Genomic DNA, 26,090 nt, shown 5'->3' with positions numbered 1-26,090 from the left:
GTCTTAATTTGTCTGGCTCGTGAGTTTTATGCTGCATCGATTTTGAAGGAACTATGTCCAATTTTTCGATTGACACTGCAGTCGCTGTCTTTTGTGGGATAAATGCTATCCGGAGGATCATGTGGGCATTGACATTTATCTTCAGTGTTTCTTAGTGACACACGGTGTGATCGTTTAAATTGCTTTTCATAGATAGCGCTTACTAACAATATAATGCACGTTACGTCAAAATGTCGCAGTCACGCTAAAATATATGTTTTGCAAAGGAAAAGTGTTTTAAATTACTGCATGCATTCTCTACTGCACGACAAGGCTTAAAAAATTAGAGATTAAAAGCCGCATGTATTCAAAACATAAAATATAGACTAGTATGATTTTTTTTATTTGATTTTAAAATGTGTTTTATTAGTATATATTTTGTAAAAAAAAAAAAAAAATTTGTTGGGCACAATGTTGATTCAAAGTAATTCTTTGTATTCCTTCAACCTCGGTTGAAAGGAATAATTCAATATTTTATGAGAAGAGTCTAGCGACAGCAACTACCTTCCTGCAACTGCCGCACCGCTTACGCTCATTCCGGGGCCGGCTGCCGCATCGCTCACGCTCGTTTCAGGGCCGGCGGCACGATCATATATATCATCTGAAACTTCTATCCGCGAAATATGGCCTCGTGGCTGAGCGCTTAGCGGCGCTATCATTTACCGGAAGGTTGCCGGTTCGAATCCCGGCAGGTGCGTAATTTTTTGTACTTGTAAAAATAAATACGAGCACGTATAATTTCAAAAGTAATAAATATATTTGAATAATGAATGCAAATAAAAGTAAATTTATTAATTAAATTGTAATTTTCAGATAAGGACATGATAACTAATGGTCAATTAGGTTAGGTTAGCTACATTATAAATACTTTAAAACTTTGTGGACGGTTGATTTGGTTAGGATAGTTACATTAAAGATACTTGGAAATCAAACATCCAGGGGGTAGGCGCTCCCGATCGGCCAACTTCGGAGAGGATCGGCATTTGCTGCCAGTTGCAGGACGGTAGCATTGCTGTCGCTAGACTCTTGTTATTTTATGCATCAGTAAGGGCGCGGTTACACGGGACCCTGAACAACTTCAGGTGAACATGTTTAAGTAAACACGTTTACAAACGCGAAAGTGTACGGTTACACTGTAGTTGCTGAAAAGTGTGTTTAGCTCTAATACCGATTGTCTACTGTCAACGAATGACTGTGTTGTTGATCTCTATTTTGTAATTGTATCCAGAAAACGCGTGATTTTCTCACTTGTTTATACAGCATTATCAGCACAAATGGAATGTGTTTTATATTGCTCAATATTTTTTTTTTTTTTTACAAATTGGGAATTCAAACAACATGCACAGTAAAATTTTTAAACTTATTTATTATTATTTTTTGAGCGAGAGTACCTATCTCAGTTTTAAGAAAATTAAGGCCAGAATCAATTTAAAAAAATACATATAATTATTTGTTGATTTTTTTTTGTTGTTGCATTCGGTATAATATTACTCGAACTTGTGCCAGGAACACTTTCCATCTTGAATATCTGCAAAGGACTGTTTATATTCTAAACAGCCAATCAGAGGCTAATGTAGAAGATATGTCGATCTGAACTACTTTGCCAACCTGTTTAAGTTAAATGGGAAATGGCCTCGAACGAAACATGTTCAGACTGTGTGTAACCGCACTCAACAGCTGAACATGTTCACCTGAAGTAGTTCAGACTCCCGTGTAACCGCGCCCTAAGTCTACAGTACGTTACATCAAATAGTATAAATAGAAAAATGTAGGAAAGTCGTCAAAAACGGGAGACGCGTCATGCAGCGCATTCTAGCGGCAGGGCCTGATACTACGTCGTTAGCGCATATGTTATGAGGGTATTTTGGTCATTTATGGTGTACGCTTCTTTTCCCCTAGTTTTATGCAGTTGTGTTTTTTTTATTATGGTTGGAAAAGTTCCTGCAATTTATGGTTGCAACAATTACGTTGTTTATAACTGCTCGAAGTCTTTTTTTTTTTAAAGTTAAAATTCCTTAGGCTCTTTGGTACCGAAGTCGTCTGCGGGTTGCGACATTAACTGATATATAATCGATTACATGAACACCAGGGAACATAGTAAGCTTAATGGTGTAAAATAAATATATGTGATAGCAAAAATGTTCTGAAATACACAAATACACGAAGGAATAGTCACAACTTGAAAAATACGTTATAATTATAGGACTATACCTTCTTTACACAAAAAAAAATTCAGCACTCACATTAGATGTATTTAGCACTGTAGTATAGTGCGTGACTGACATACGAAAGGATCTTGGGTCGATTCTCGTCTAACTAATGCATTGTTTTTATAGTTTATTATATGACTCATTATTACATTTTAACATCATAGTTAAAGAATATTACTTGTTATTGAATAAGTGTTATAATAATAACTTTAAATGCACAAGACAGTCCTTTGTTTTGGTTAATTCACACTTGGTAGGCATATAACAATTATTCTTTATATACTTACAATTAAAAATAAATATTATAAACATAATCCAAATAAATGATTCCTTGGATGCGAGATCCCAAAAATCCTAAAAATATTTTTGACGTGACAACGTCTAATAAATCGATGAACGCCGGCTGCACGCACAAAAAAGTGTCCCGTTACGCACATTTTTCCGTTACGCTGTGTCCCGTTGCGCTCATTGTTCCGTTACGCTGTGTCCCGTTGCGCTCATTGTTCCGTTACGCTGTCGGCGAGAGCAGCAATAATAGGTTATGTTACAATTGACTAAAAAAATTATGGTGATTCATATAATTTATGACAGATATTTAATTACAGATTATTTATATGAAAACTTGTTCACAATTATATTTAAACTTTATAGCTGAACGCCAGTTTTTAAAATTAATTACAAGTCATTTACACGTGAACTGTTTCGTCGACTGTTTATAAAGTGAAGTGAAAAGTTAATGTGGTTTTCATTGCTTATTACAATAACAATTTCGGCAATAAAGGCTAATTATTCTTGCATTTTAAAAATCTGATTACTAGTGTAATTTCAAGTATTTATTACTTTATTATTAAAATAAAAATTATTTAATTTTATTCATAAAAATATGCAATCATTCATCAATGTTTTGTTATGACGTTGTCACGTTAAACTATCGTCCGTAAACCGACTGTACAGACAACCAATTTTTTTTTCCCTAGGTGCAGTCACGTGTCGCCGGCCCTAGGAACGCGCGCGACGTCGCAAGTCCGTTGTCCGCTGCGCGCTCGCGCGATTCGCACGTAATCAATCTCGCCAGATTGTCAGTTCCCGGCATTACGCATGCTGATGGCCCGCTCCGCACATTTGCGAGAGATCGATACTCGGGCCCGCGCCTGATCGTGCCGGCGGTTAATCACCGCTGCGTTTGTGGTCATGTCCCAGCGATGTCGTCGTAGGGGGGAGGGGAAGAGGGAATACATGTCTGTGTACCTTCGTAGCCGCGACGAACGCTGGGGAATGGGAAGCCTTCTTTTCACAGAAGAGAGAGCCAAAACCCGAATCTCCCCCGAAGTTCATGCTTTTTTTTCCGTATCTTTAATGTAGCTAACCTTACCAAATTAACAGTCCACAATGTTTTAAAGTATTCATAACGTAGCTAACCTAACCTAATTGACCATTAGTATCCTTTTATCAACACCGCCATATTCATTTACAATGAACCAAAAAAAAATCGATCGGGCGTTTAGCTCTCTCGTCTGTGAATGGCGGGTAGCGAGGCCGGGCCCGTTTTAGTTGGGAAGCCTTCTTTTCACAGACGAGAGAGCCAAACGCCCGATCGTGCATCTTCGGTTTTTTTTTTGGTTCATTGTAAAAGGTTAGGTTAGCTACATTATAAATAATTTAAAACATTGTGAGAGGTTTATTTGGTTAGGATAGTTTCATTAAAGATACTGTGAAATCATGTAAACGGTTTCCTAACCCTGGATGGCTACACATTAAAAAGTTATTTGCTAAGCAACCATAAATTGATTTTACAGTATATTTAAGGTAGCTATACTTACCTAATATAACCAACCATCCACAATGTTTTAAAGTATTTGTAATGTAGCTAACCTATCCTAATCGACCGCAAAATGTAATGCCACACCGGTTTATACAATGAGACAGAACGGGGGGAAAAAAAAGCGAGCATGAACTTCGGGGAACTTCGGGTGTGGCTCTTTCGTCTGTGAAATGAAGGCTTCCCGTTTTGGTTGTGGTCTCTGGGTGACGCGAATACCGATCTTTCAAGTGAAACCTTTTTTGGGCGCGACGAGAGTAAAATTTCAAGGAAGAATTTTAATGCAACGTTTTCGTAAGTGAGTAGGTAAGTAGGTCAGCGGTTCCCAAACGGTGGGTTGCGACTCCATTCTAAAACTAACCAGAGACCATCGAATAAACCTTTAGAAAAGATAAGAAAAAAATCTAATTGTGTGAAAACACATATCTATTGTTAAATAAATGACTGTTTTGCTACAAAGTGAATAATGTTCGCAGGCTTTCACGGCCATTGTCTGAAGTAGCTTGGCTTCTGGGTTGTAGCCGTGTCCTTGGCAAATAATTCACCGACGTTTCGGTCGACATTGCAGTCACCATCATCAGTAGATAACTGCTCCCTGATGATGGCGACTGCAATGTCGACCGAAAAGTCGGTCAATGATTTGCCAAGGACACGGCTACAACCCAGAATCCAAGCTACTTGCTACAAAGTGCTTATATTCTGTCAACCATTTTCAAATCAGAACACAAATAGTTTTTCAATAATATTTCCGTATCTTAAAGAAAACTTATTTATGTATATATATAAGCAATATTTTATGGTAAAGGAAGGGATACGATACAAATAAGGTTTTTTACTCCACCATGGACCGATAGACCGTGGAGGTATTCCTATAAGGAAAGGTGGGTCGCCAGCTGAAAAAGGTTTGGAAACCACTCAAGTAATTACTTCATTGACACAGAAAATAAGCATAAAATGGTGGCTTGTATGTGAGGCTACACTCAATACAGTGTGAATCATTTCATGCTCTAGCCATACCGACTCTTTCTTGTGACACATTAAAAAAAAAAAAAAAACGAGAGACTGTTTATAGAAAATCTGTTTTCGTAAGACATCGTTGTGAAAGGATTTCTTTGGGTGTCCGAAGATGGCTGAAAGAAGGCGTGCCGAAACGTCGGAAACACCATCTTATCGACGTATGTGGCCTCTGCCCAGAATACAAGACTCAGTGTGTGTTGTGTTTCACCACAGAGGCTTCCGTTGGGTCGCGAGAAATTTCCTTATGCTTGGGTTTACACAATCACAAGTCTACTGTTAAGGGCTCCGCCTACCCGGACACACACACGGTGCGCAGAGCTTCAGGAAAAACAACGTGATTTCAAAACTACTTCAAGATATCCGAGCGGGGTCTGCTTACGGAAAGCATTTAAGAGTTATCAGGGGCCGAAAAGTACTTTTGATTTTGGATGAAGTTTTTAAATTGTATTTTTAGAGAGTTAAAATGGCTAAAACGCATGTTTTCAGAGTAACTTTTTGGCGTAAAACAACCAGTACAGATTCTTGAAAGCACTTACGGGACTTGCATTACACATTTATCTTCATTTCTCCGCACAATAATGTTACGGTCACCGCTCATATATCACAGTTATCCTGTGACGACGAGAAGACTGCGCGCCAGTTCAGAGCCTTGCGCTTAAGGGCGATACCGCGCTAGAAGCATCAGCGAGCGTCGCGCTTATCATCCCGCTTCACTAACACACATACACCACCCCTGACGAGGCGGGCCCCTTAATAGTATTCATAGGAAAACTTACAAGGAAATTCGAACGCACGGTTTACTGTTATGACAACATAAACGTTTACAATTGAGGATTTTTTTTATTCATGAGGTAAATAATTTTTTTTTACAATTATGATTATTATTTGTCTCCGGACTCTTTGTTTCTTTCTGTGGTTCTACCCGGATGTATAAAACATTTTTTTTTTGGTTGTGTACCATACGGTAGTGTGGCTCTGGTGTCTTTAAAATTCGCTTAGCGGCAATTTTTCGACGTGATAACGTCTTATAAATCGATGAACGCCGGCTGCACGCACGAAAAATTGTCACGTTCCTCCTGAGCCGAGCGTGCAAGAACCGGCCAACCACCGTGCGAGAAAATCTTCTATAATATCAAACAGGTTAAGGCGGGCTTTTTTAACTAAGCGTTCGTGGTTATATTTAAACAAATTATTTTAATTAAATTTTCAAAAAACTGTAAATGATATTTGAAAATTAAAAAGTATGCAATTTTTCATCAATGTTTTCTTATGATGACGTTATCACGTAAAATTATCGTCCGTAAACCGACTTTACAGACAACCCCCCCTTTTTTAAAAAATTACAATTACTATCAACTGGATTGAACACACGCGATAAGAACCATCCCATTCGAGAGCCGGATGGGAATTTCAATTTGCGGCAGCCACGTACATCCCGCTTCTGAGTAGCTTACGGACAGCCGCCTCGCTTGCGACGCCGTCCGTATTTCATCATAGTTTTGGCTTCTGGACACACTCGCTGTTTACGCGACACTTCGTTTTCCAGTCACGAGCACTACCTGCAGTGCGAACACGCATGGGTTTTTGACGTGACAAAGTCTAATAAATCGATGAACGCCGGCGGCACGCACGAAAATGTGTCCCGTTACGCACATTGTTTCGTTACGCATTGTGTCCCGTTACGCTCATTGTACGCTTGCGCCGCATCTATCTCTCTTCCACTCGACTGTTTATAAAGTGAAGTGAAAAGTTAATGTGGTTTTCATTGCTTATTACAACAACAATTTCGGCAATAAAGGTTAATTATTCTTGCATTTAAAAAATCTGATTACTAGTATAATTTCAAGTATTTATTCTTTTATTATTAAAATTAAAATGATTCAATTTTATTCATAAAAGTATGCAATCATTTTATCAAAGTTTTATTATGACGTTTTCACGTTAAACTACCGTCCGTAAACCGACTTTACAGACAAACAATTTTTTTTGCAAGCTTGTCGTACGTGTGAAGATGTGTTAGTTCACGCCGTGGACCAGTAGTTTTTTTTTATTTTCTCTTTCACCCCGTCCCCCCTCCTCCCTTCTCGGACACATTTTCGCAGCTAGCACATGTAGCCGGCAGAACAGGCTGGCGGGAGACGTGATGGATGGCTGTGTGGGTCGGGCTATACTTCACGTGCCTTCGGGTGGCATATTGACGGGCGAGCTATGCATGCTGCCTGCGCGTAAGGCGTGAAGGGAAACCATGGGTAGTCTATGGATAAGGGGTAGGAGGGGGCTTATAAAAAAAAAACGTTGGGTCCATGCTTTAGTTCAAACCTTGCGAAAATTCTTCCTGCGATTCATAAACGTCACTCGCCACGAAAGGAAAAGCGCGATTGTTTGACTATAATTTGTGGTATTCAGGCCAAGTCAACCCAGAAGGGCGTGACTGGCGCGCAGTCTTCTCGTCGTGCACGGTGATCGTGACACTGCATGGCGGGCAGATGAAGACGAAGGTGTGATTCAGGTATACCTTGTGTGCTTCAAGAATCTGCACCGGTCGTTTCATGGTTGAAAGTTATTCCAAAAACACGTGAATATTACAAAAAAAAATTGTTGTTGTCTGTAAAGTCGGTTTACGGACGATAGTTTAACGTGACAACGTCATAACAAAACATTGATGAAATGATTGCATACCTTTATGAATAAAATTGAATAATTTTTATTGAATTATCACTATATTGTATGGATACAAAGAAGGAGTGAAATGAAATCTACGATTTAATTGATAAATTTACATTTATTTGCACTCATTAATTCAAATATGTTTATTACTTTGACGAACAGATTATTTTAACTATAACTTTTATACATATTAGCTATTTAACTTCTTCCAATCTGTGTTATACTGTTAGGGATAGGACGATGATAGGAAAAGTAGGAAACGAATGGGAGTGTTTCAAGTTTAATGTGCCTCGAAAATGTCAAATCGATGGTTGTTCCAATCGAGTGGAAGAGAGATAGATGCGACGAAAGCGTACAATGAGCGTAACGGGACACAGCGTAACGGGACACGTGCGTAACGGGACAATGAGTCACCTTTTTTCTAGCGTGCAGCCGGCGTTCATCAATTTATTAGACGTTGTCACGTCAAAAAAAAAAAAGTCAGCGAGTCCAGTACCTACTCACCAGAAGATGTGTAACATCTAACTTCGGTAACGAGAAAATTCATGTTTTCTGAGTAGGCCTATTACGAATTTCTGACATGAAATTACAGGAGAATGCTGTGACGTATAATGCCGAGCCTGATAAATATAGGCAAATTGTGTCGTCAACTAAATATCTCGACGCGAATTGCATATAGTTTTCCACACGCGCCTCTAGATTTTGCTGCCTAAGCAACTAAGTTGACATTCGAATCATTTCATTAGCAAACCGAAATGTTTAACTATATAATGAAACGGTTCCGATAAAGGTAAAAAATTGGTTGTCTGTAAAGTCGGTTTACGGATGATAGTTTAACGTGACAACGTCATAACAAAACATTTATGAAATTATTGATCCAGAAGAAAAGGAAATATATTCGGCCTGAGACTGAGCCGTAAGGTTTTTGCAACCAAACCATTTAGGCATTAAAATATCATATTCTTTGAGGAAGAATTTTTTAAATTTTTCTATCTTTTGTATGATAAAATCTACCTCTGCATACTTTTATGAATAAAATTGAATCAATTTTATTGAATTATCACTATTTTGTATGGATACAAAGGAGTGAAATGAAATGTACAATTTAATTTTAAATTTACTTTTATTTGCATTCATTAATACAAATATATTTATTACTTTTAAAATGTTGCGTACGATGTATTTAATTTTATAAGTACAAAAAAAGTTTGCAGCTGCCGAGATTCGAATCGATAATCTTTCGATTGGATGTGATCCACGCTAACTACACGACCACGAGTCCATCTTAAGAATAATTGTTTAAGATGGTGTAAATTAAAATTATTCCACGCACGATATTTTTTTGAATTTATTTTAACTAGCATATTCTCCGTTGGACTCGAAATATTTACACATTGTGGGCTCATAACTATAATACGGTGTGTGATTTAGTTGATCAAATAATAACTCATTACAAATAATTACCAATTTCAAACTAAAGCGTGAAAGGTATCATACCAGCAATAAATATTTAGTTACACAGCTAAAACAATACTCATACAACACTGTTTAAATATACTGATTTACACTAGTAATTAAAATAATACGTACTTGTAAGAACGCCATTTCCTTGTGGCGCGGTGCACAACAATAACCTCGAACCAGTACGCCGCCACGTGCCGGCCGAGTTCTTTCATCGATTTATTAGACGTCACGTCAAAAAAATACTTGAAATATACTAAAACCCGGGTTTGGGCCTGATTTTCGACAAGGAATTTTTTTTAATACTGGCTATTTTATTAAAATTCGTTAAACAGATAATATGAAGTTTCACTTTTTTATTTAAGAACTTTGAGAGAGAGAGGGTTTTAAGGAACTAAGTAGAGAGTAAGAAAAAAATAAAGATCCTGACAGTTTGTAGAGTCGCCATATTTGTTTCAATCGTCAATACCCTTTTTTGTATATTACAATTTAAATTGCAGAAAAAAATCATGTTTCATATACACATAGATAGTGAGTGTGTGTCATTTCTCTATGTCCACGAGGTCTCGCCGCGTCAATTTTCTCCTTGGGGCGAACCCGTCCGCTTAATTAAATAAACAGCTTTTATCGTTGAATGATTTCATGATTTATTTCATGAAAATCTGCTCTCATAAAAAAGTTAGTTTTATAGACATTCAATGGGTCTCTCTCTCTCTCTCTCTCTCTCTCTCTCTCTGAATATCAATTTATGAATCGTTACAAATTTATTTCCTTTATTTTTTTAGTTTGATTTGACACAATATGATTTAACTAAAAATCAATTTCTACCCCTTCCTATTTTCATTTCCACATTACGAAGTTTCACTTCTTCCGCGCGGAGGGACTCCACGCACTATTTTTGCATGCAATTAAAAACTATTTTTTAATGATGCCAAAGAAGTTTAACTTCTCACGCGCGTACCTAAGTACACACGCCCATTTTTTTGTAACACACATCATTTCTTTAATTCCGTCGCATTCACGAATTTTTTTCCCACCAAGTCGTACACCGAGAGCTAAAGCTGATACACATCAGAAACAATTACAACTTTGCTACGTTAAGTTTTTAATTGCTAAAGATAAGAGATAACGGCGGCACGTTTAACCGAACAAGGCGGAGACCCTGAACTCCTGGCTGGGAACACCTAATTCAAACCGGCGACTCTTCGGAGATAACAACCCGCTACCTTGCGCTGCGCGGAGTTTCGTGCGCGTCTCTCTTCCGTTAGGGTCAGTTTCCCGCGCACTCGGCCACGCGCCGCACATTAATAATTCATGAGGCGCGGCGGTCACGCATCGCGGTTAAGGGGGGAAGGGGAGGGGTGGTTGTTAAGGAGACACCACGTATGCAAAGCAGGCGTTAAGTGCGGGCGCTCGGACGAACAGTAGACGAGGGACCCCGTTTGGTCCCGCGACGCCATTACGGGCTTATTGTTGCGATAACTGTTCGCTTCGCCTTACGCGCCACCAATACCCTACACGAGCTCTTTACCTTCACCGAGGACTAAAGAAGAAATAATTCACTTTTGGACATAATGTACGCAAAAAAAAAATTACATTAAAAAAAAGGGGGTTGTCTGTAAAGTCGGTTTACGGACGATAATTTTACGTGATAACGTCATAAGAAAACATTGATTAAAAATTGCATACTTTTTAATTTTCAAATATTATTTACAGTTTTTGCAAATTTAATTTAAATAATTTGTTCAAATATAATCACGAACCATTAGTTATAGAAATAAACTGAAATCAAATCAATGTCAATAAATTGTTAATTTGAAATGACGAAATTGAACAGATAAATCAAATTTTTTAAATTGCTGCTTTAAAAAGCCCGCCTTAACCTGTTTGATATTATAGATGATTTTCTCGCACGGTGGCTGACCGGTTCTTGTGCGCTCGGCTCAGGCGGAACGTGACAATGAGTCATTTCTTTTTCGTGCGTGCAGCCTGCGTTCATCGATTTATAAGACGTCATCACGTCAAAAAAATTCAAAGCGAGCAATTAATGAAACGTGAAAACGTGAGAATTCGCAAATGTTCCTTTCTCCATGTATAATAGTTTACGTGTGCTTGTTGTCGCCACGAGAAGGAAAACTAGAGAAAGGGTTGATTAGAGCGAACACTACATAGTTTGTGATACTACATGAAAGATAATGTAATTTTGTACAACACATGGATATGGTTATTTTCGCATTCATGCAATGCGTTTTTGAGATAATACTGAGTATTTCTTACGAAATTTCGCGCAAAATTTTAAATTTTAAATTATGTTTGATTCAAGCATATATATTTTCTTAAACCACGGAAAAGATAATAGAATATTTAACAATTGGCTTTATTTTGTTGTATCAAGCTTATTACATGCGCAGTTAATACTGTAAAGTTATCCAGGAAACAGTTTAGAAATAATTTAACTATTGGAGGTGCTGAACCAACATAAAACATTAATCCTCGGGTAAGAATCCGAACCGAGATTAATACATTTGTTTTCATTAAAATGTTAAATTTACAGATATCTATAATTTTAAGTGAATATAACTGTTTCATTTACACAAAAAAATTATAATGTGTAGGACGAGTTGTTGGAACATTTTTTTTTAGTTTAAATGTCGTGCACTCAACATGAAACAAATTGAACGAAATTTATTTCATTCAATTTTTTTCACAAAATTAGTTTCTTCTGCATAAACTCCTCTTTTCTCCCACATGCCTGTTTTCGCATGTTCAAAACGGAACCCAGATTTCACAATTTATATTCCAGAGTCATTTCTACGGAGACACAGTAAGGCGTAACTCTGAAGAACTCTGTAGTTTACTTGAGGTTCATTCTTCTTTGAGGATTCCACAAGCATTTACCATAATTTTGACACTGTATGTATGGAAATCTTTAAATAATGTATGGATAACATAGGCGAGCACCATAAGCTTCTTAAGACGGAAGAATTGCTACGTTTTTAAAACTGAGATCAGTTTCCGTCAACACTTTCTCCAGGTCGGGGTGTCCTTGAATATTTTTCTTCCGCAGTTCCGTATTTTTTGCCAAAGATTTAAGTATTGAATTTATACTTAAGTATGTTTAGTTATTAATAATACGTTTTATCAACACAGTTAGTGTGTTTTTAGTGCTCATTATAACTTTCAAACCAATTTTATATTTCTGTTTTAATTAGAGCTGGTGTACAGTTGTGAATAAACTGTTTTGTTTTAGTTTTAGTTTTAAAACTCTTTAGTATTAGAATGTCAATAATAAATCTCTAAATTTTTAATTACCTGAAAAAATTTGGTGTTTCCAGATTTTTGGAAAAACCTAATTATATGAGAATCATTAATTACATCACATAACTAAAGAGTTTTAGGGAAAAAACATGCAAGCTATTAATTAAAAACTGTAAACTAATTTGATTACGAGCCTATAGTTCTTGCTAGAACTGAAAACCACCGAATAAACACTTATTTAATTGAACCAACCATTTATAATCCATCAACTACAATTTTATTATTATGTCAATAAAAAATTGGCAAAAACATAAAACTATAGAAGCGATAAAATTTAGGTACCTATCTCATGACATTTTGATGTTGCATATTTATTACTGTTAAGTTTACGCGAGATGAATGCGCTGGCGTATGTCCAAAATACTTTATAGTTATGACTACCCTAAATTTAAACAAACATTCAAAGATTATGCTATATGAAACCCATGAAATTTCTGATAATTTGATATTACTGCTTACTTCATCTCGTGAATCAAAATAAATACAATTATTATGTCGTTAAGGAGACTATTACCTGCGAGGAAGTTTAAAAGTCAGGTACAGAAGTGTAGACTTTTCACTTGCGGTTTATGCTCACGACAGAGCCGGGAGTTATTCAAAAGAAGTGTTTCCTTACCACTTCTTTGCCAGAGAATCGCCTTTCCAAAGAAAATTCCAGTTGCACCGTTGCATTCATGATCACAAAGCTTAAATAAATGATATATATATATTTTAGGGTATTGCATTTTATATGGCTTTCTTCACGTGTGAACAGGGGTGTAACCGATGATCAATATTTACACTGTCATTCTACTTCTCCAGAAAGAAAAAAAATAAGTATCTCCATCGAGAAAGAAAGTTCATACGCACGAACAGAGTTGGGTGGATAGAGACAGAAAGAGAGAAAGTAACTTTTTTTTATATACCGTGCTGTCAACAACAGACGCATATTCATACCGGTTATGAAGTGAAGTAAAGTTCTGTGTTCGGCCCGAAATAGCTCTTTCAAATTTTCCATCTACTACCGCGGATGAACTTTCAAACAATGTTCAATTATATTATCTCGTAATATATTTCAATATTCGGAGGTGGCAAAAAAAAACTTGTAATGTAATGATTCTAACATGCAGGTTGGGTGGAAAACTGCTACGTGATCTTATTTTAAAGTCACTAAAAGTTTTGAGGTCTTTTCGGTGTATGTTTTACCTTCTCAAAATATTTGGCAGGTTAACGCTAAGCTATCTTTATTTTAGCACTGATTCCAGAAAAAAAACAAGTATGTTTCAAAATTTTTAAATTTATAAGGTAAGAAGTCGTTCAATATAATGAGGCATATCTCCTACCCATACAGAATATTTTTAACCATATATTTTAAACGGGTTTTAAAATATAGAGGCCTCAAGTTTCACGTCCTTCCTCATCACACAACCTAGCATCTACGACGGGAGCTATAATGGAACATCGCCTCGCCTCTAAGCTTACACTCTCCGACAGAGTGAAGTTTGACGTGTGAAGGGAAAGGACTACGACAATGAGGAAACTTGACTACGACGTTGCGGGAAGCGTATGGGTTTCCGACAGTGTCACGTTCAACTCTTGCGTACTTTGAGGAGATGTGTTAAAGTTCTCAACATTCTTCGACTTCAGCTCATGTCGACAGTCGCGTTATATTAATAACTAAAAATATTTTAGGCTTGCAGAACAGTTTAAAAAAATGTTTCTAAATTTAAATTTTATTCAAATATTTTTTTCTCCATTTTAGAATTTTTTTATAGTTGATGTTTAAAAGTTTTTTTTTATTTGATCTCGCAATTGCCCACTGGCTAACGATATCACGCCAACTACCAATCATAAATAAAAATTACAGTTTCGAAATGTTTATATAATAATAAATCATCATTAGTCGCCTGTAACCCGAGGGAAAATAATAAAAAATAATTGCCTCCAGCGCTGTTAATAAATGTCGAACCTTCAATCTCTTAAATAAGAGTGAGGTAAATTATGTACAGGCAAAACAAAAACTGATCGGAGATTAAAAAAATTGTTTTTGATAACCACGTTTTTTTGCCACATGGTTTCAAATTTTCTAACTTTTTAACTCTCAATCTGATGTAGCTGTTAACAAACAGTGCCCTTTTTTACTGTGATAATTTTCTCAATGGGTAATCTCTTTTTCATTCCTAGATCTACGTTAACCTATTTTTTTTTCTGTTCTCGATAGTTTTCATTAGTTTGATATTTTATTTTCTGTTATTCGTCATTCCGACCGTCTTGATATAAATGAAGGATGTAAATTTATAATTCATAATTTGGCTTGGGAAGGGAAGAGTAAAACATCAATAAAACCACTTATTACGATTTAAAAAAAAATATTTTACATGAAATTTGCAAAAAAAAAAAAACAAATACGTGTCCATTAAAAAAAAATTAATTTAAATTTTCAATAACTAGTATGTATAGACGTAAAAATCAGTAAAACTGTTTGGTTCATTACAAAAGTACATGGCTTAAACAAAAAATAGATTTACCTATTCATCTACTGAATAAAACCATTTTTCAGGAATCTTTAGAAATTTTGCCTTCGAAAGTTGTGACTATACGAAAAAAAAATTAATTTGCAAATAAAAATTTATATCACATTTTTGCTGGATAATTTAATTGATAAGATTCCTCTAATATTAAAGTAGGATATTCTTTCCTCTGGAAGGTTATGTGCGTGTTTTTTTTTTTTTAAATTTTAATTCTGATGTATTATTGAATAAATGTAATACTTCATCCGATCTAAATATAATTTCACCTTTTAAAAAAAATTATCTTTTTAAATAATCAAGGTTCATTTGTTTTTTAATTTAAGTATTTTTTGTAGATTTTCAATTTTTGAAACTCACATAAGTACATGCTTTGCTTTGGAGAGTTTTAAATTTCTATAAGAACTTAACGTGATTACTTGGATGATGTTGAAAAAAAAGAAGGAAATAAATGAATAAATAAAATAAAAAAAAATTGCCAAACACATTTTGTCATTGTCGAATGCGGAGACAAAACCCGTATGAAACTGTGAGTCGTCCTCAGCCTCCGGGGATACACGGGCTGTCAACAGCGGGAAACCTTTTCACAGACGAGAGAGCCAAACTCCCGATCGTGCATCTTCGGGTTTTTATTTTTGTTCATTGTAAATGTGTTGATAAAAGTATACGAATGGTCAATTAGGTTAGGTTAGCTACATTATAAATACTTTAGAACATTGTGGACGGTTTATTTGGTTAAGATTGCTACATTAAAGATACGGGGGGGAAAAGAAAAGTGAGCATGAACTTCGGGGAACTTCTGGTTTTGGTTTCTCTCGTCTGTGAAGAGAAGGCTTCCCTTCAACAGCAGGCCGGGCGAGTCTTGACAGACGGGAGCCGGTTCGCGGGACTGTTATCCCGTGAAGATCGTCAAGAAGACGTCGTGGTTCCCGCTGCGTCCAGTCTTGCTCTTGCGTGGCGGCGCCTACCCTCTGTTCCGTCGCGCTCGGCGGGGGAGGGGGGTAGTGGCCCCCGGTGAGGGGAGCCTTCTTTCCACAGACGAGAGAGCCAAACGCCCGATCGTGCATCTTCGTTTTTTTTCTTGTTCATTTTAAATAAATATGGCGGTGTTGATAAAAGGAAAGACCATAAACAAGGAAATGGTATTTATTTGTAATTGTTTTTAGATGAACATACCTAATTGAAGAAACGTACTTCGTGGATTCGTATATTTTTCATACCGTATAAAATCTAGGAAGTCTTTGTCTTCCACAAATATTTTCGGGACTCCCCATATTCCGTGAATGTTTATTTTGGACAACTCATGATAACTTATGGTCAATTAGGTTGGATTAGCTACATTATAAATACTTTAAAACATTGTGGACGGTTGATTTGGTTGGGATAGCTACATTAAAGATACTGTGAAATCGTGTAAACGGTTTCCTATCCATGGATAGCTACATATTAAAATGTTATTTGCTAAGCAACCATAAAATTATTTTACAGTATTTTTAATGTAGCTATACTTAACTAATATAACCAACCATCAACAATGTTTTAAAGTATCTATAATGTAGCTAACCTATCCTAATCGACCGCAAAATTTAATGCCACGCCGGTTTATACAATGAGATAAAACGGAAAAAAAAAGCGAGCATGAACTTCGGGTGTGGCTCTCTCGTCTGTGAAATGAAGGCTTCCCCTCCGGTGATGAACAGCTTTCCCCGCCGGTCAAATGAAACTCCTCAGATATCGCCTCGGAGGGAGAATGGAGAGGCGTCCGTGTGGGAAGGAGTGCCCTTTTTTTTTATTCCTCGATCTGCGGGCGGCCCGCTGTTTGCTATTCATCAGGGCGAGGTAGTGGGGGGGTGGCGTTGTGGTGGGGGGAGTAATGGCCGCCCCGCTGAATCCCCTTGGGCGGGCGATGGCGTAATGATGCGGGGGCGCCGTTCTTCACCGCTCTCAGATAACGGCCCGGTGAAAAATAACTTCCGAGCGCCGAAGAACCTATTCACCAAGAGTTCCCCCTCCTTCCGTCTCACCCCTCCCCTCCCCACTCCTTATCAATCGTTCAAAATGTTGAGGAAGAGTTCTTTGACCAATGTTTGAAGAGCGCCGAAAGTTACTTCCCCATCTATTTTCTAAAAAAAAAAAACATTCAAATTTAGTGGTTTTTAATCGGGATTACATATATATTTTTTCTGCACATGGGTCCGAACAAATAAATTGTTCGGATTGGCAACACTGCATTGCATTGCTATTTATGTTTCCTGATTTGCGGGAGTCTGTCGCTCGGGACACAGGGTAAAGGAAAAGTTGTGGAACAGCCTTTTGCCCACGGCGGGCGGGTAAAGGAAGATCTCGTAACGTTCCAAAAATGGGGTGGTGGGGGGGGGGGGGAATGTATTTGATTTTGTGTGGATCGTACGGAACCGTGCCAAAGTGTTAAGGGTGTGGTTTCCAGACGAAAAAAAATTTGTTGTCTGTAAAGTCTGTTTACGGACGATAGTTTAACGTGACAATGTCATAACAAAACATTGATGAAATGATTGCATACTTTTATGAATAAAATTGAATCATTTTTATTGAATTATTACTATTTTGTATGGATACAAAGAAGGAGTAAAATGAAATCTACAATTTAATTGATAAACTTACTTTTATTTGCACTCATTAATTCAAATATGTTTATTACTTTAACGAAGAGATTATTTAAACTATAACTTTTATACATGTTTGCTATTTAACTTCTTCCAATCTGTGTTATTCTGTTAAGGATAGGACGATAATAGGAAAAGTAGGAAACGAATGGGAGTATTTCAAGTTTAATGTGTCTCGAAAAAGTCAAATCGATGGTTGTTTCAATCGAGTGAAAGAGAGATAGATGCGGCGCAAGCGTACAATGAGCGAAACGGGACACAGCGTAACGGGCCAATGTGCGTAACGGGACACTTTTTCGTGCGTGCAGCCGGCGTTCATCGATTTATTAGACGTTGTGACGTCAAAAATATGACGCTTTTTGATTGAAAACATATGAGTCCCAGAGATAGACTTGAATGTGCGCTCCTTAGTAGGCCTACCCTTTCCAGACATTGCCAACTCGGTGTATCCCGCTTACCCATCAAGTGTTCTTAAAAAAAATATCAATATTCGTAATGACGTTTTAGCGTGTACCTTCGTTTGTTTGTATACATAAAGGGTATAGCACTTGAAGGAAAATATCGTACTAACAGAGAGATTATTTTTCAAACTCCTTGGTCGCGCCACACATATTTATTTATTTATTTATTTATTTATTGTTGTTAATAGCACAGAGGCTAACATAATCACATAAAAAAAAACATAGGTTTCATACATTCAATACTGACAACATTATAACATCGTATACGTACAAAATCACCTTGGTATACATATATACACCATCCGACTTATAAGTTGGTATTCAAGTCATTGCTGTCTTTTGCATGACAAATAGTTTCGTGAGTGTTTCCTGGACATTTTTAAATGTGGACATTCTCTAATGTAAACTGGCAAATTGTTGTATATCTGGAGATCTTTAGTATAGATTGACTGTTGTGCTGAAGCAGTCCTCCTATACTGCCCTCCTATTTTCCCCTCCTATATTCCCCTACTCCCCTTCCCGTGCAACTTAACACTCATACGCCTCCCTCACAATCAGACAGCTCGCAAGACGTCCTGGTCCGCAGTATACAGGGTGAGTCGCAGTATACAGGGTGAGTCTGAATTCGACCAATAACCCTGGGCTGAAGGCTTATCGCGATGAAATAAGTTGAAAACTTCTATATGACATGGTCAAAATTGTTTCTCAATTGTAGTTGACCTCTTTGAAGTTGGAATTTAACAACCTTTTTACTGTAAATAACAGCGAAAGTATTTCAGACGGAACATTTGAGTGTCTGTATTATGCTTAATTGCATGAAGTTTTGTAAACACTGCAAATTTTTTTCCACTGTCAAAGAATGATTTCATTTAAATAATTGTGAGTAGTAACATGTCACAAGAATATGTCTAAAATAAAGGTGTTAGCCCCAATTATTTCAGTGGGATAACTTTATGACAGCGACAAGTTTCGAAGTGGTTCTATAACTATATGTTCAATTAAAAGTTATCGAGACATTTGGTGTTTCAACTTAAATACTTTCTCTGTTGTTTACAATAAAAAATATATATAAGCCCGCTCCAACTCCCGATCCCTTGGGAAGCACTTTAGACCATGAGTGGTGTGGATATTGCCAAGCTATTGTGTCGTGTTGGTCGAAGTCAGACCCACCCCGTGCGTGAAGCACGGGGTTGTGAACTCCCCGGCGACGCCTGCCCGCCGCTCAGACGCAACCCCGCCCGGCGTGTTGCAGCTGCGGGCAGCCTACCGCCGCAGGCGCAGGGGCCCGTGTTCGTGCAGGAGCCGCCGGCCGCGCTGGACTTCTCCAACTCGACCGGCGGGTTGCTGAGCTGCCAGGCGCAGGGCAGCCCTGCTCCGGAGATACGCTGGCTGGACGCCAGCTACAAGGAGCTACGCCACCTGTCGCGGCTCAGGTAACAAACCACCTCTCTCCCTCCCCCCCTGCGGCCCTAGCAGGGCGCTAAGAACTAACATTAATGAGGGACTAGACACTTGCATGGAACATACGAGGCTTGTCCGGAAAGTAAGTACCGTTTCGTCATTTAAAAAAAAAAATTATGAATATTTTTTTTTTTAAATAATGTTCGCAGGCTTTCGCGGCCATTGTCTGAACTAGCTTGGCTTCTGGGTTGTAGCCACGTCCTTGGCGAATATTTCACCGACGTTTCGGTCGACATTGCAGTCGCCATCATCAGGTAGCAGTTACCTACAGTAAGTAACTTACAGTAAGTAACTCCTTTCTGATGATTGTGACTGCAATTTTGACCGAAACGTCGGTGAATTATTCGCCAAGGACGCGGCTACAACCCAGAAGTCAAGCTACTATTTTTTTTTTAAAAGTTTTAGTGTACTAAAAATCCACATCACACTTTCACATAGTCGCCATTCAGTTCCAAGCACTTTTCGCAACGCTGCACCAGTTTATGTAACCCTTCTGCACTACTGTTGATAAATAGAGACTATATAGAGACTGATATTTAGTTATTTACTTCTTAAATATCCGCTAGATAGCAACTGTAGTAAACGCCAGAAATCTTTACCGAGTCCTAGAGTGAGGTGAAGACAAACACAGGATACAATTGTTGGAAGAAATTTAACAATTATAAAAACTGAATAAACTTTTTTTAAAAGTTTATATTATTTATAATTTTCGTATGTAATATTAATTCATAATAGAATCCTCCTATGAGCATAACTCGAACGAAAAACTTGTAAAAAAAAAAGCGATTTTATAATGTATTTTCAGGCAATATATATATTTTTTCCCCGTTTCTCGTTAGGTAGATATTTTACAAAGGGGGTGCATGAAAATCCATTAACGTAGCCGTGTTTCGCATTACTGCAACTAAAGCCAACTTGCGAAGCTGAATTTGGGTGAAGTTTCAATTGCGCCCCCGTTCTCCGCTTTGCAGCATCGCAAACCTAGTTAAAGAAATTTTCTCTGTATCGGAGGGGTGGTGGGGGGAAAAGGGGCAGTTTGCGCGCTCGCACAGGGGTAGTTTCCGCCCTTGCCTGCTCACCAGGGCTTCCTTTGTGGGGGTGCTTCTCGCCGAGAACCTGCCGCGCCGAAAATTACTAAACTGCGGGACGTGAAAAGGTTGTGGGGTTGAGGGGTTGGGGATAACCAACCCCTCAGGCCCGAGAAATTCGCCTGGTGGCCTCGTTGCAGAGAGGGGGATTTGCAGGACTCCTGCCCCTTGCGAAACTGTAGAAACGCAACCCGCGTAACTAAGCTGCGCTAGCACGCGCGTAATAATCCCCTCTCCTTTACCTTGTTTTTTTTTACCCCTCTTTCAATCCCCTTCCCTTTTTTTATTTCCCTTCCACACGTCGTTCCGGGCATTAAAGCCCCATTTTGCTGCGGGTAGCGGAGGAGAGTGAAAAAAAAAAAAAAAGGACGCCGAAGTATTCTCCGGCGATGCCTTGTGCTTTTCCCCCTCCACCCCCCTTTTCTTCTCCGCCGCACGTTTCTCCTTCCGCGCTCATTTGCATAACAATTCCCTTCCCTATTTCGAGCTCCCCCCCCCCCCCCCTCCGACTGCGGTTCTCGCGCGCGGCTACTGAAAGAACGAGGAAGGCAGGAAGGGCCTTAATGCTCCTTAAATATTTAGGACCGCGCGCTCCGCTGTCCGGGAATTACACTTCATTACTGCCGCCAGGTCGGCACTCTTTACCGCGGTCTTACACGGTGGGTGGACGGTGCGTTACTCCTCCCACCCCCACCCCCCTCCACCCCCTCCTCCACAAGGCACGAGACACCTCCCAAACGGTCTGGTCACGTTCCGTAATACGATGTGTGTTTGCGTGCCAGTGAAACAAAAACCTCTTTTATTTTTTTTGGACGTGACAACGTCTAACAAATCGATGAACGCCGGCTACACGTACGAAAAAAGTGTCCCGTAACGCACATTGTACCGTTACGCTGTGTCCCGTTACGCTCATTGTACGCTTGCACCGCATCTATCTCTCTTCCACCACATTGGAACAACCATCGATTTTACTTTTTCGAGCCACATTAAACTTGAAACACTCCCATTCGTTTAACTACTTTTCCTATCATCGTCCTATCCTTAACAGAATAACACAGATAGGAAGAATTTAAATAGCAAACATGTATAAAAGTTATAGTTTAAATAATCTCTTCGTTAAAGTAATAAACATACTTGAATTAATGAGTGCAAATAAAAGTAAATTTATCAATTAAATTGTATATTTCATTTCACTCCTTCTTTGTATCCATAAAAAATAGTGATAATTCAATAAAAATTATTCAATTTTATTCATAAAAGTATGCAATCATTCCATCAATGTTTTGTTATGACGATGTCACGTTAAACTATCGTCCGTAGACCGACTTTACAAACAACTATTTTTTTTTTTTACTTTAAAATATCCTATTAACCGGGATGCCAGTACGTCAAGTGGAGAGCAATGAAAATACGATACGTTTTTAAATGTTATTAAATACAAACAGTTTTTTTGTATACTTACAAGTCACTACGTTTCTTTAAACGTTCGATTCCAGGAGACTCATTTACTTATCGGGATAAAAAATGTTCTTCGTGTTACTTCTAACTATGTATAAACTTTACAACCCTCTGACGTTCATTTTAGTGGCATACAACACGAAGATCTACTATATGTCAATAATTCACATATTTTGGGTAGAAAATATTTGAGTGAAAAGGTGAGGTAATTTTTTTTTTAACTGCTCTCGCGAAAAATATGTTTTTTACACAGTGTATTATGTTTCCAATGTAAATATAAATTATTATCTTTCTAAATTTCATCTAATTTCATTTGCATAGTTTTTATATCATTTTGTAACCAATTAACAAATAAACAAAAAATAATAAAGGTGTTGTTTTAGCCTCTGTATCAATCTTTATCACTAAATATACTAATATTATAAATATAAATTCCTTGTACAGACACATCTCTCATATAATTTTGTGATATGTAAATATAAGTAACGATCTCTTTCGTTCCCGGTAATGTGCCGGACATGCAACACACCCTTGAAGATGCCTGCTGAAAAGTACGGCGAAACTTCTGTTAGAGAAAGCACCACAGCAACCATACCACGGAAGCTGATACTTTATTTACAACAGTAGCTGTGAAAGCCTTCTATAAATTAGTGAGGAATTGTCAATTAACAAGAATTTTTCGACGAATTTTTTTAAAAGAGGTTTCCACCATAACTTAACAGAATCGCAAGTTAAAATATTTGCAAATCAACAACGCATTTCCTGAAGAAAAAAAAAATTAACTGCCCTTCAACTTGCAAATTGGATCCATACCATGATTTTTCGATAACGTCTTGCTACGATGTTACTGGATAGTATAAAACAGTCCTTGAGCCTAGTGGATAGGCAATCCGCGAAGCGCGTGAGACTCACAAACGACGAACCCCTCAGGTTTATCCGACTCGAACACAGCTTGATTTACCTCGACACGACATCATTCTGGGTTCGGCTCAATTGTCCAGTGCCTGGCTGTTATCTGTCCGGACGCGATGTTTTTTCTTTGCAAATAGTCCAACAGGTCCCAGGACGCAAACATTGACTACATTTCGTTTTAAGGCAACTTCGGAGATGCGCATTGCAGGAATCCTGAACATTGCCAGTACGTTAATAAAAAATAAATGTTTACTTTTGATATTCATAGCTCGGCGAACTGAAAATCGATAGCTTACGCCATGATATCCTTAATCCGGATATTCTATTATACTCCCCCCCCCCTCCTCAACACCAGGCAGAATAATTCTTTGGTAAGCGCTTTACTGTAGCTTAATTCTCTCTTGGATTATTATTTTTACCCCGAGTTTACACGATCCAAGTACTTTTCCCCCCTATATATCTCTGGAAATCAATTCGTCTGACAAACAATACGGGTTTGTGTCTATCAGATTTATTTGAAACGTTTTCCATCTAAGTCGATATAAACTAATCTCCATAGCCTGCTTCAAACGAGTAACAACTTTAATTTACCAATTTATTTCATTCATAGACGATAGCATTCCAGGACTCGCATTTCTATGACGTTCAGTGTAATAAATGAACTTTATTTATTTTTTGTGTGCGCGCAGTGCAGCACTTACGCAATAGGAATGGAAATGTTTTGATTATATGGGCTATATTGGTGTCAGGCCTGCGTGAATACTCAATGTCGCCAATTACTTCAATTTATAAAGTTTCTTTCCTGAACATAACGTAGCTGCCACAATCTTCATTCGGCTTCGTTTGTGCTGCCCAATTTATTTGTAATCTTCTCGCGACTAACAAAAATTAATTAATAAAAAAATTAAATATTAACAATTTGATATTCGAAGAAAAACAGGAAGAGAAAATCATAATTTTTAAACATGAGTAGAGAAAAAAATGTCGTTGGTATTTGCCACTGACTACAGTGTTCTCAGTATGTTTGTTCAGCCCTGCAGGTAACTACTGTGACAGAAAAAAAAACTTAATTGTTTACATCATAAACAAGCAAGTAAACATGTTTTTTAAAAATATTTTTAAAATTAAAAAAATGATTTTTTTTCGCGAGAATTATATTTGCGAGTTTTTGCTCACATGCATATTTTTTTTTCGAACATTACTCGGATTCGAAGCACGTCTTGAACAATCGAATTTTGAGTTTCGGATTCGGATTTAAGAAAACGGGTATATCAGTGTTTTAAAAAATACGAAATATTTTTTTTTTCGAGCGAACCAAAACAGGTATAGAAAAAATTGGTCTTTGAATGTCTAGCGACCGGGTGTTTGTGGCCATCCGGGTGTGGTCCTGCTTGGTACATTCAGGGTAGTGTCTGACCTGCCCGATCGCGGCTGAACGTCATTTTTCGAACGAAAGGCTCTCCGATGGCATTGTGGGTTTTGTGCTCGCGTCGAACCCCCAGGGGACAAAGACATCGCCGGTTGAATCTCCCGGGCGAGCGAGCGGCGGTTGTCGCGCTTCGCAGAGCGTGCCACGTCGATGCACGGCGCGTTTATTTCATGGCTTTTTGGCCCATTGAGCGGCGGAGTGGAGCGATGGTTCAATGATCCGGAGGGGGGGGGGGAGGCAGATGCATTAATGGACCACCCACGGTCTTCCTGGAGAAGCTATCGGAAGCTCGCGACACAGCGTAGTGGTTACGGGGGGGGGGGGGGGGGGGGGAGAAGAGCGGGAACAGAGAACTAGCGCTATCGATACACCAAAAGTCGGGGAACTGCTGCGGGTGAATAGCCCATGGAAGAAGGGGAGGGCAGGAAACTTACCGTGGATTTTCGTTCCGCAGGTTGAATAAGCAGTTTAGAAAGCAAGCATCGAGTGAATGCCCTCTTCACGGACGCACGCTATTTACCTATGGCCTTTTGTTGGAATTCGGTTGACAAAAATCACAAAACGTGTACAACGACGTACCTACTTCTTAAATACCATACCTCGTATTTTGTACGCAAAAAAAAAAAACACTTACAAAGTCACAAATTCAGCAGATGATTAAATCGCCGTTATTTGTGTTAACATTTTTTTTCTTCAAAATAAATGAGCGTGAATGCGATATTTAAATGCTGGCAATTAAAATAACTTTTATGTACTGTAATTAACTGTGATGTATGTATAAATTTACGATTTTCAAGTGAAAATTGCGAAGAAAACAATTTTACAATCGTTAGTTAAAGGAATAATGCTCCAGACAATTTTTTTTCTGGATGCAATTAAATGAATCAAAAACAGATTTCATATACTCATTGGCATATTGTTAAATAAAAATTGCGTCGGGGTTTGTTTCGTGGCGTTCGAAACAAGTTATAGAAGTAGAACAGTTTTTTTTTGACGTGATAACGTCTTATAAAGCGATGAACGCCGGCTGCACGCACGAAAAATTGTCACGTTCCGCCTGAGCCGAGCGTGCAAGAACCAGCCAACCACCGTGCGAGAAAATCTTCTAAAATATCAAACAGGTGGGATTTTTAACTAATTGTTCGTGATTATATTTAAACTAATTATTTAAATTAAATTTAAAAAAAAAACTGTAAATAATATTTGAAAATTAAAAAAGTATGCAATTTTTCATCGTTTTCTTATGACGTTATCACGTAAAATTATCGTCCGTTAACCGACTTTACAGACAACCCACCTTTTTATTTTTTTTCTCCACGTAAATTATGAAACCATGTGAGATAGGAGCCGAACGCACCTTTCAATCGCTTGAGCGCCGCTAGTGGTGGGCGAAGGGGCGGGTGGAGGGGAGGGTCGGTCTCCCCCTTCCCTCCCCCTCTAAAGGGGTGGAACGGAGCGCCGACCGCCGGATTACACCGCTCCGACGCCGCATGAAAATTCATAAAGCGTCGCCGGCGTTCGTCGGACCAGCGGCGGGCGATTATATAGCCTTCGCGGTTGTCCTGGAGAGAGAGAGAGAGAGAGAGAGAGAGAGAGAGAGA

At 38.2% G+C, this 26,090-nt stretch overlaps 1 protein-coding gene across 1 annotated transcript in view; it reads left to right on the top strand.

Moving 5' to 3' along the window:
- Positions 1 to 26,090, top strand: part of LOC134536345 (cell adhesion molecule Dscam2-like) — a 70,705-nt gene that overhangs the window by 18,019 nt on the left and 26,596 nt on the right. Inside the window, exon 2 of the mRNA XM_063376097.1 lies at positions 19,394 to 19,574. Within this exon, the coding sequence (XP_063232167.1) occupies positions 19,394 to 19,574 (181 nt within the window). The remainder of the gene's footprint in view (positions 1 to 19,393; positions 19,575 to 26,090) is intronic.

This window comes from Bacillus rossius, chromosome 10 (genome assembly GCF_032445375.1).
Source record: "Bacillus rossius redtenbacheri isolate Brsri chromosome 10, Brsri_v3, whole genome shotgun sequence".
NCBI classification, from domain to species: domain Eukaryota; kingdom Metazoa; phylum Arthropoda; class Insecta; order Phasmatodea; family Bacillidae; genus Bacillus; species Bacillus rossius.
The sequence above is the reverse complement of the archived record's forward strand: the minus strand, read 5'-3'. Positions and strand labels throughout refer to the sequence as shown.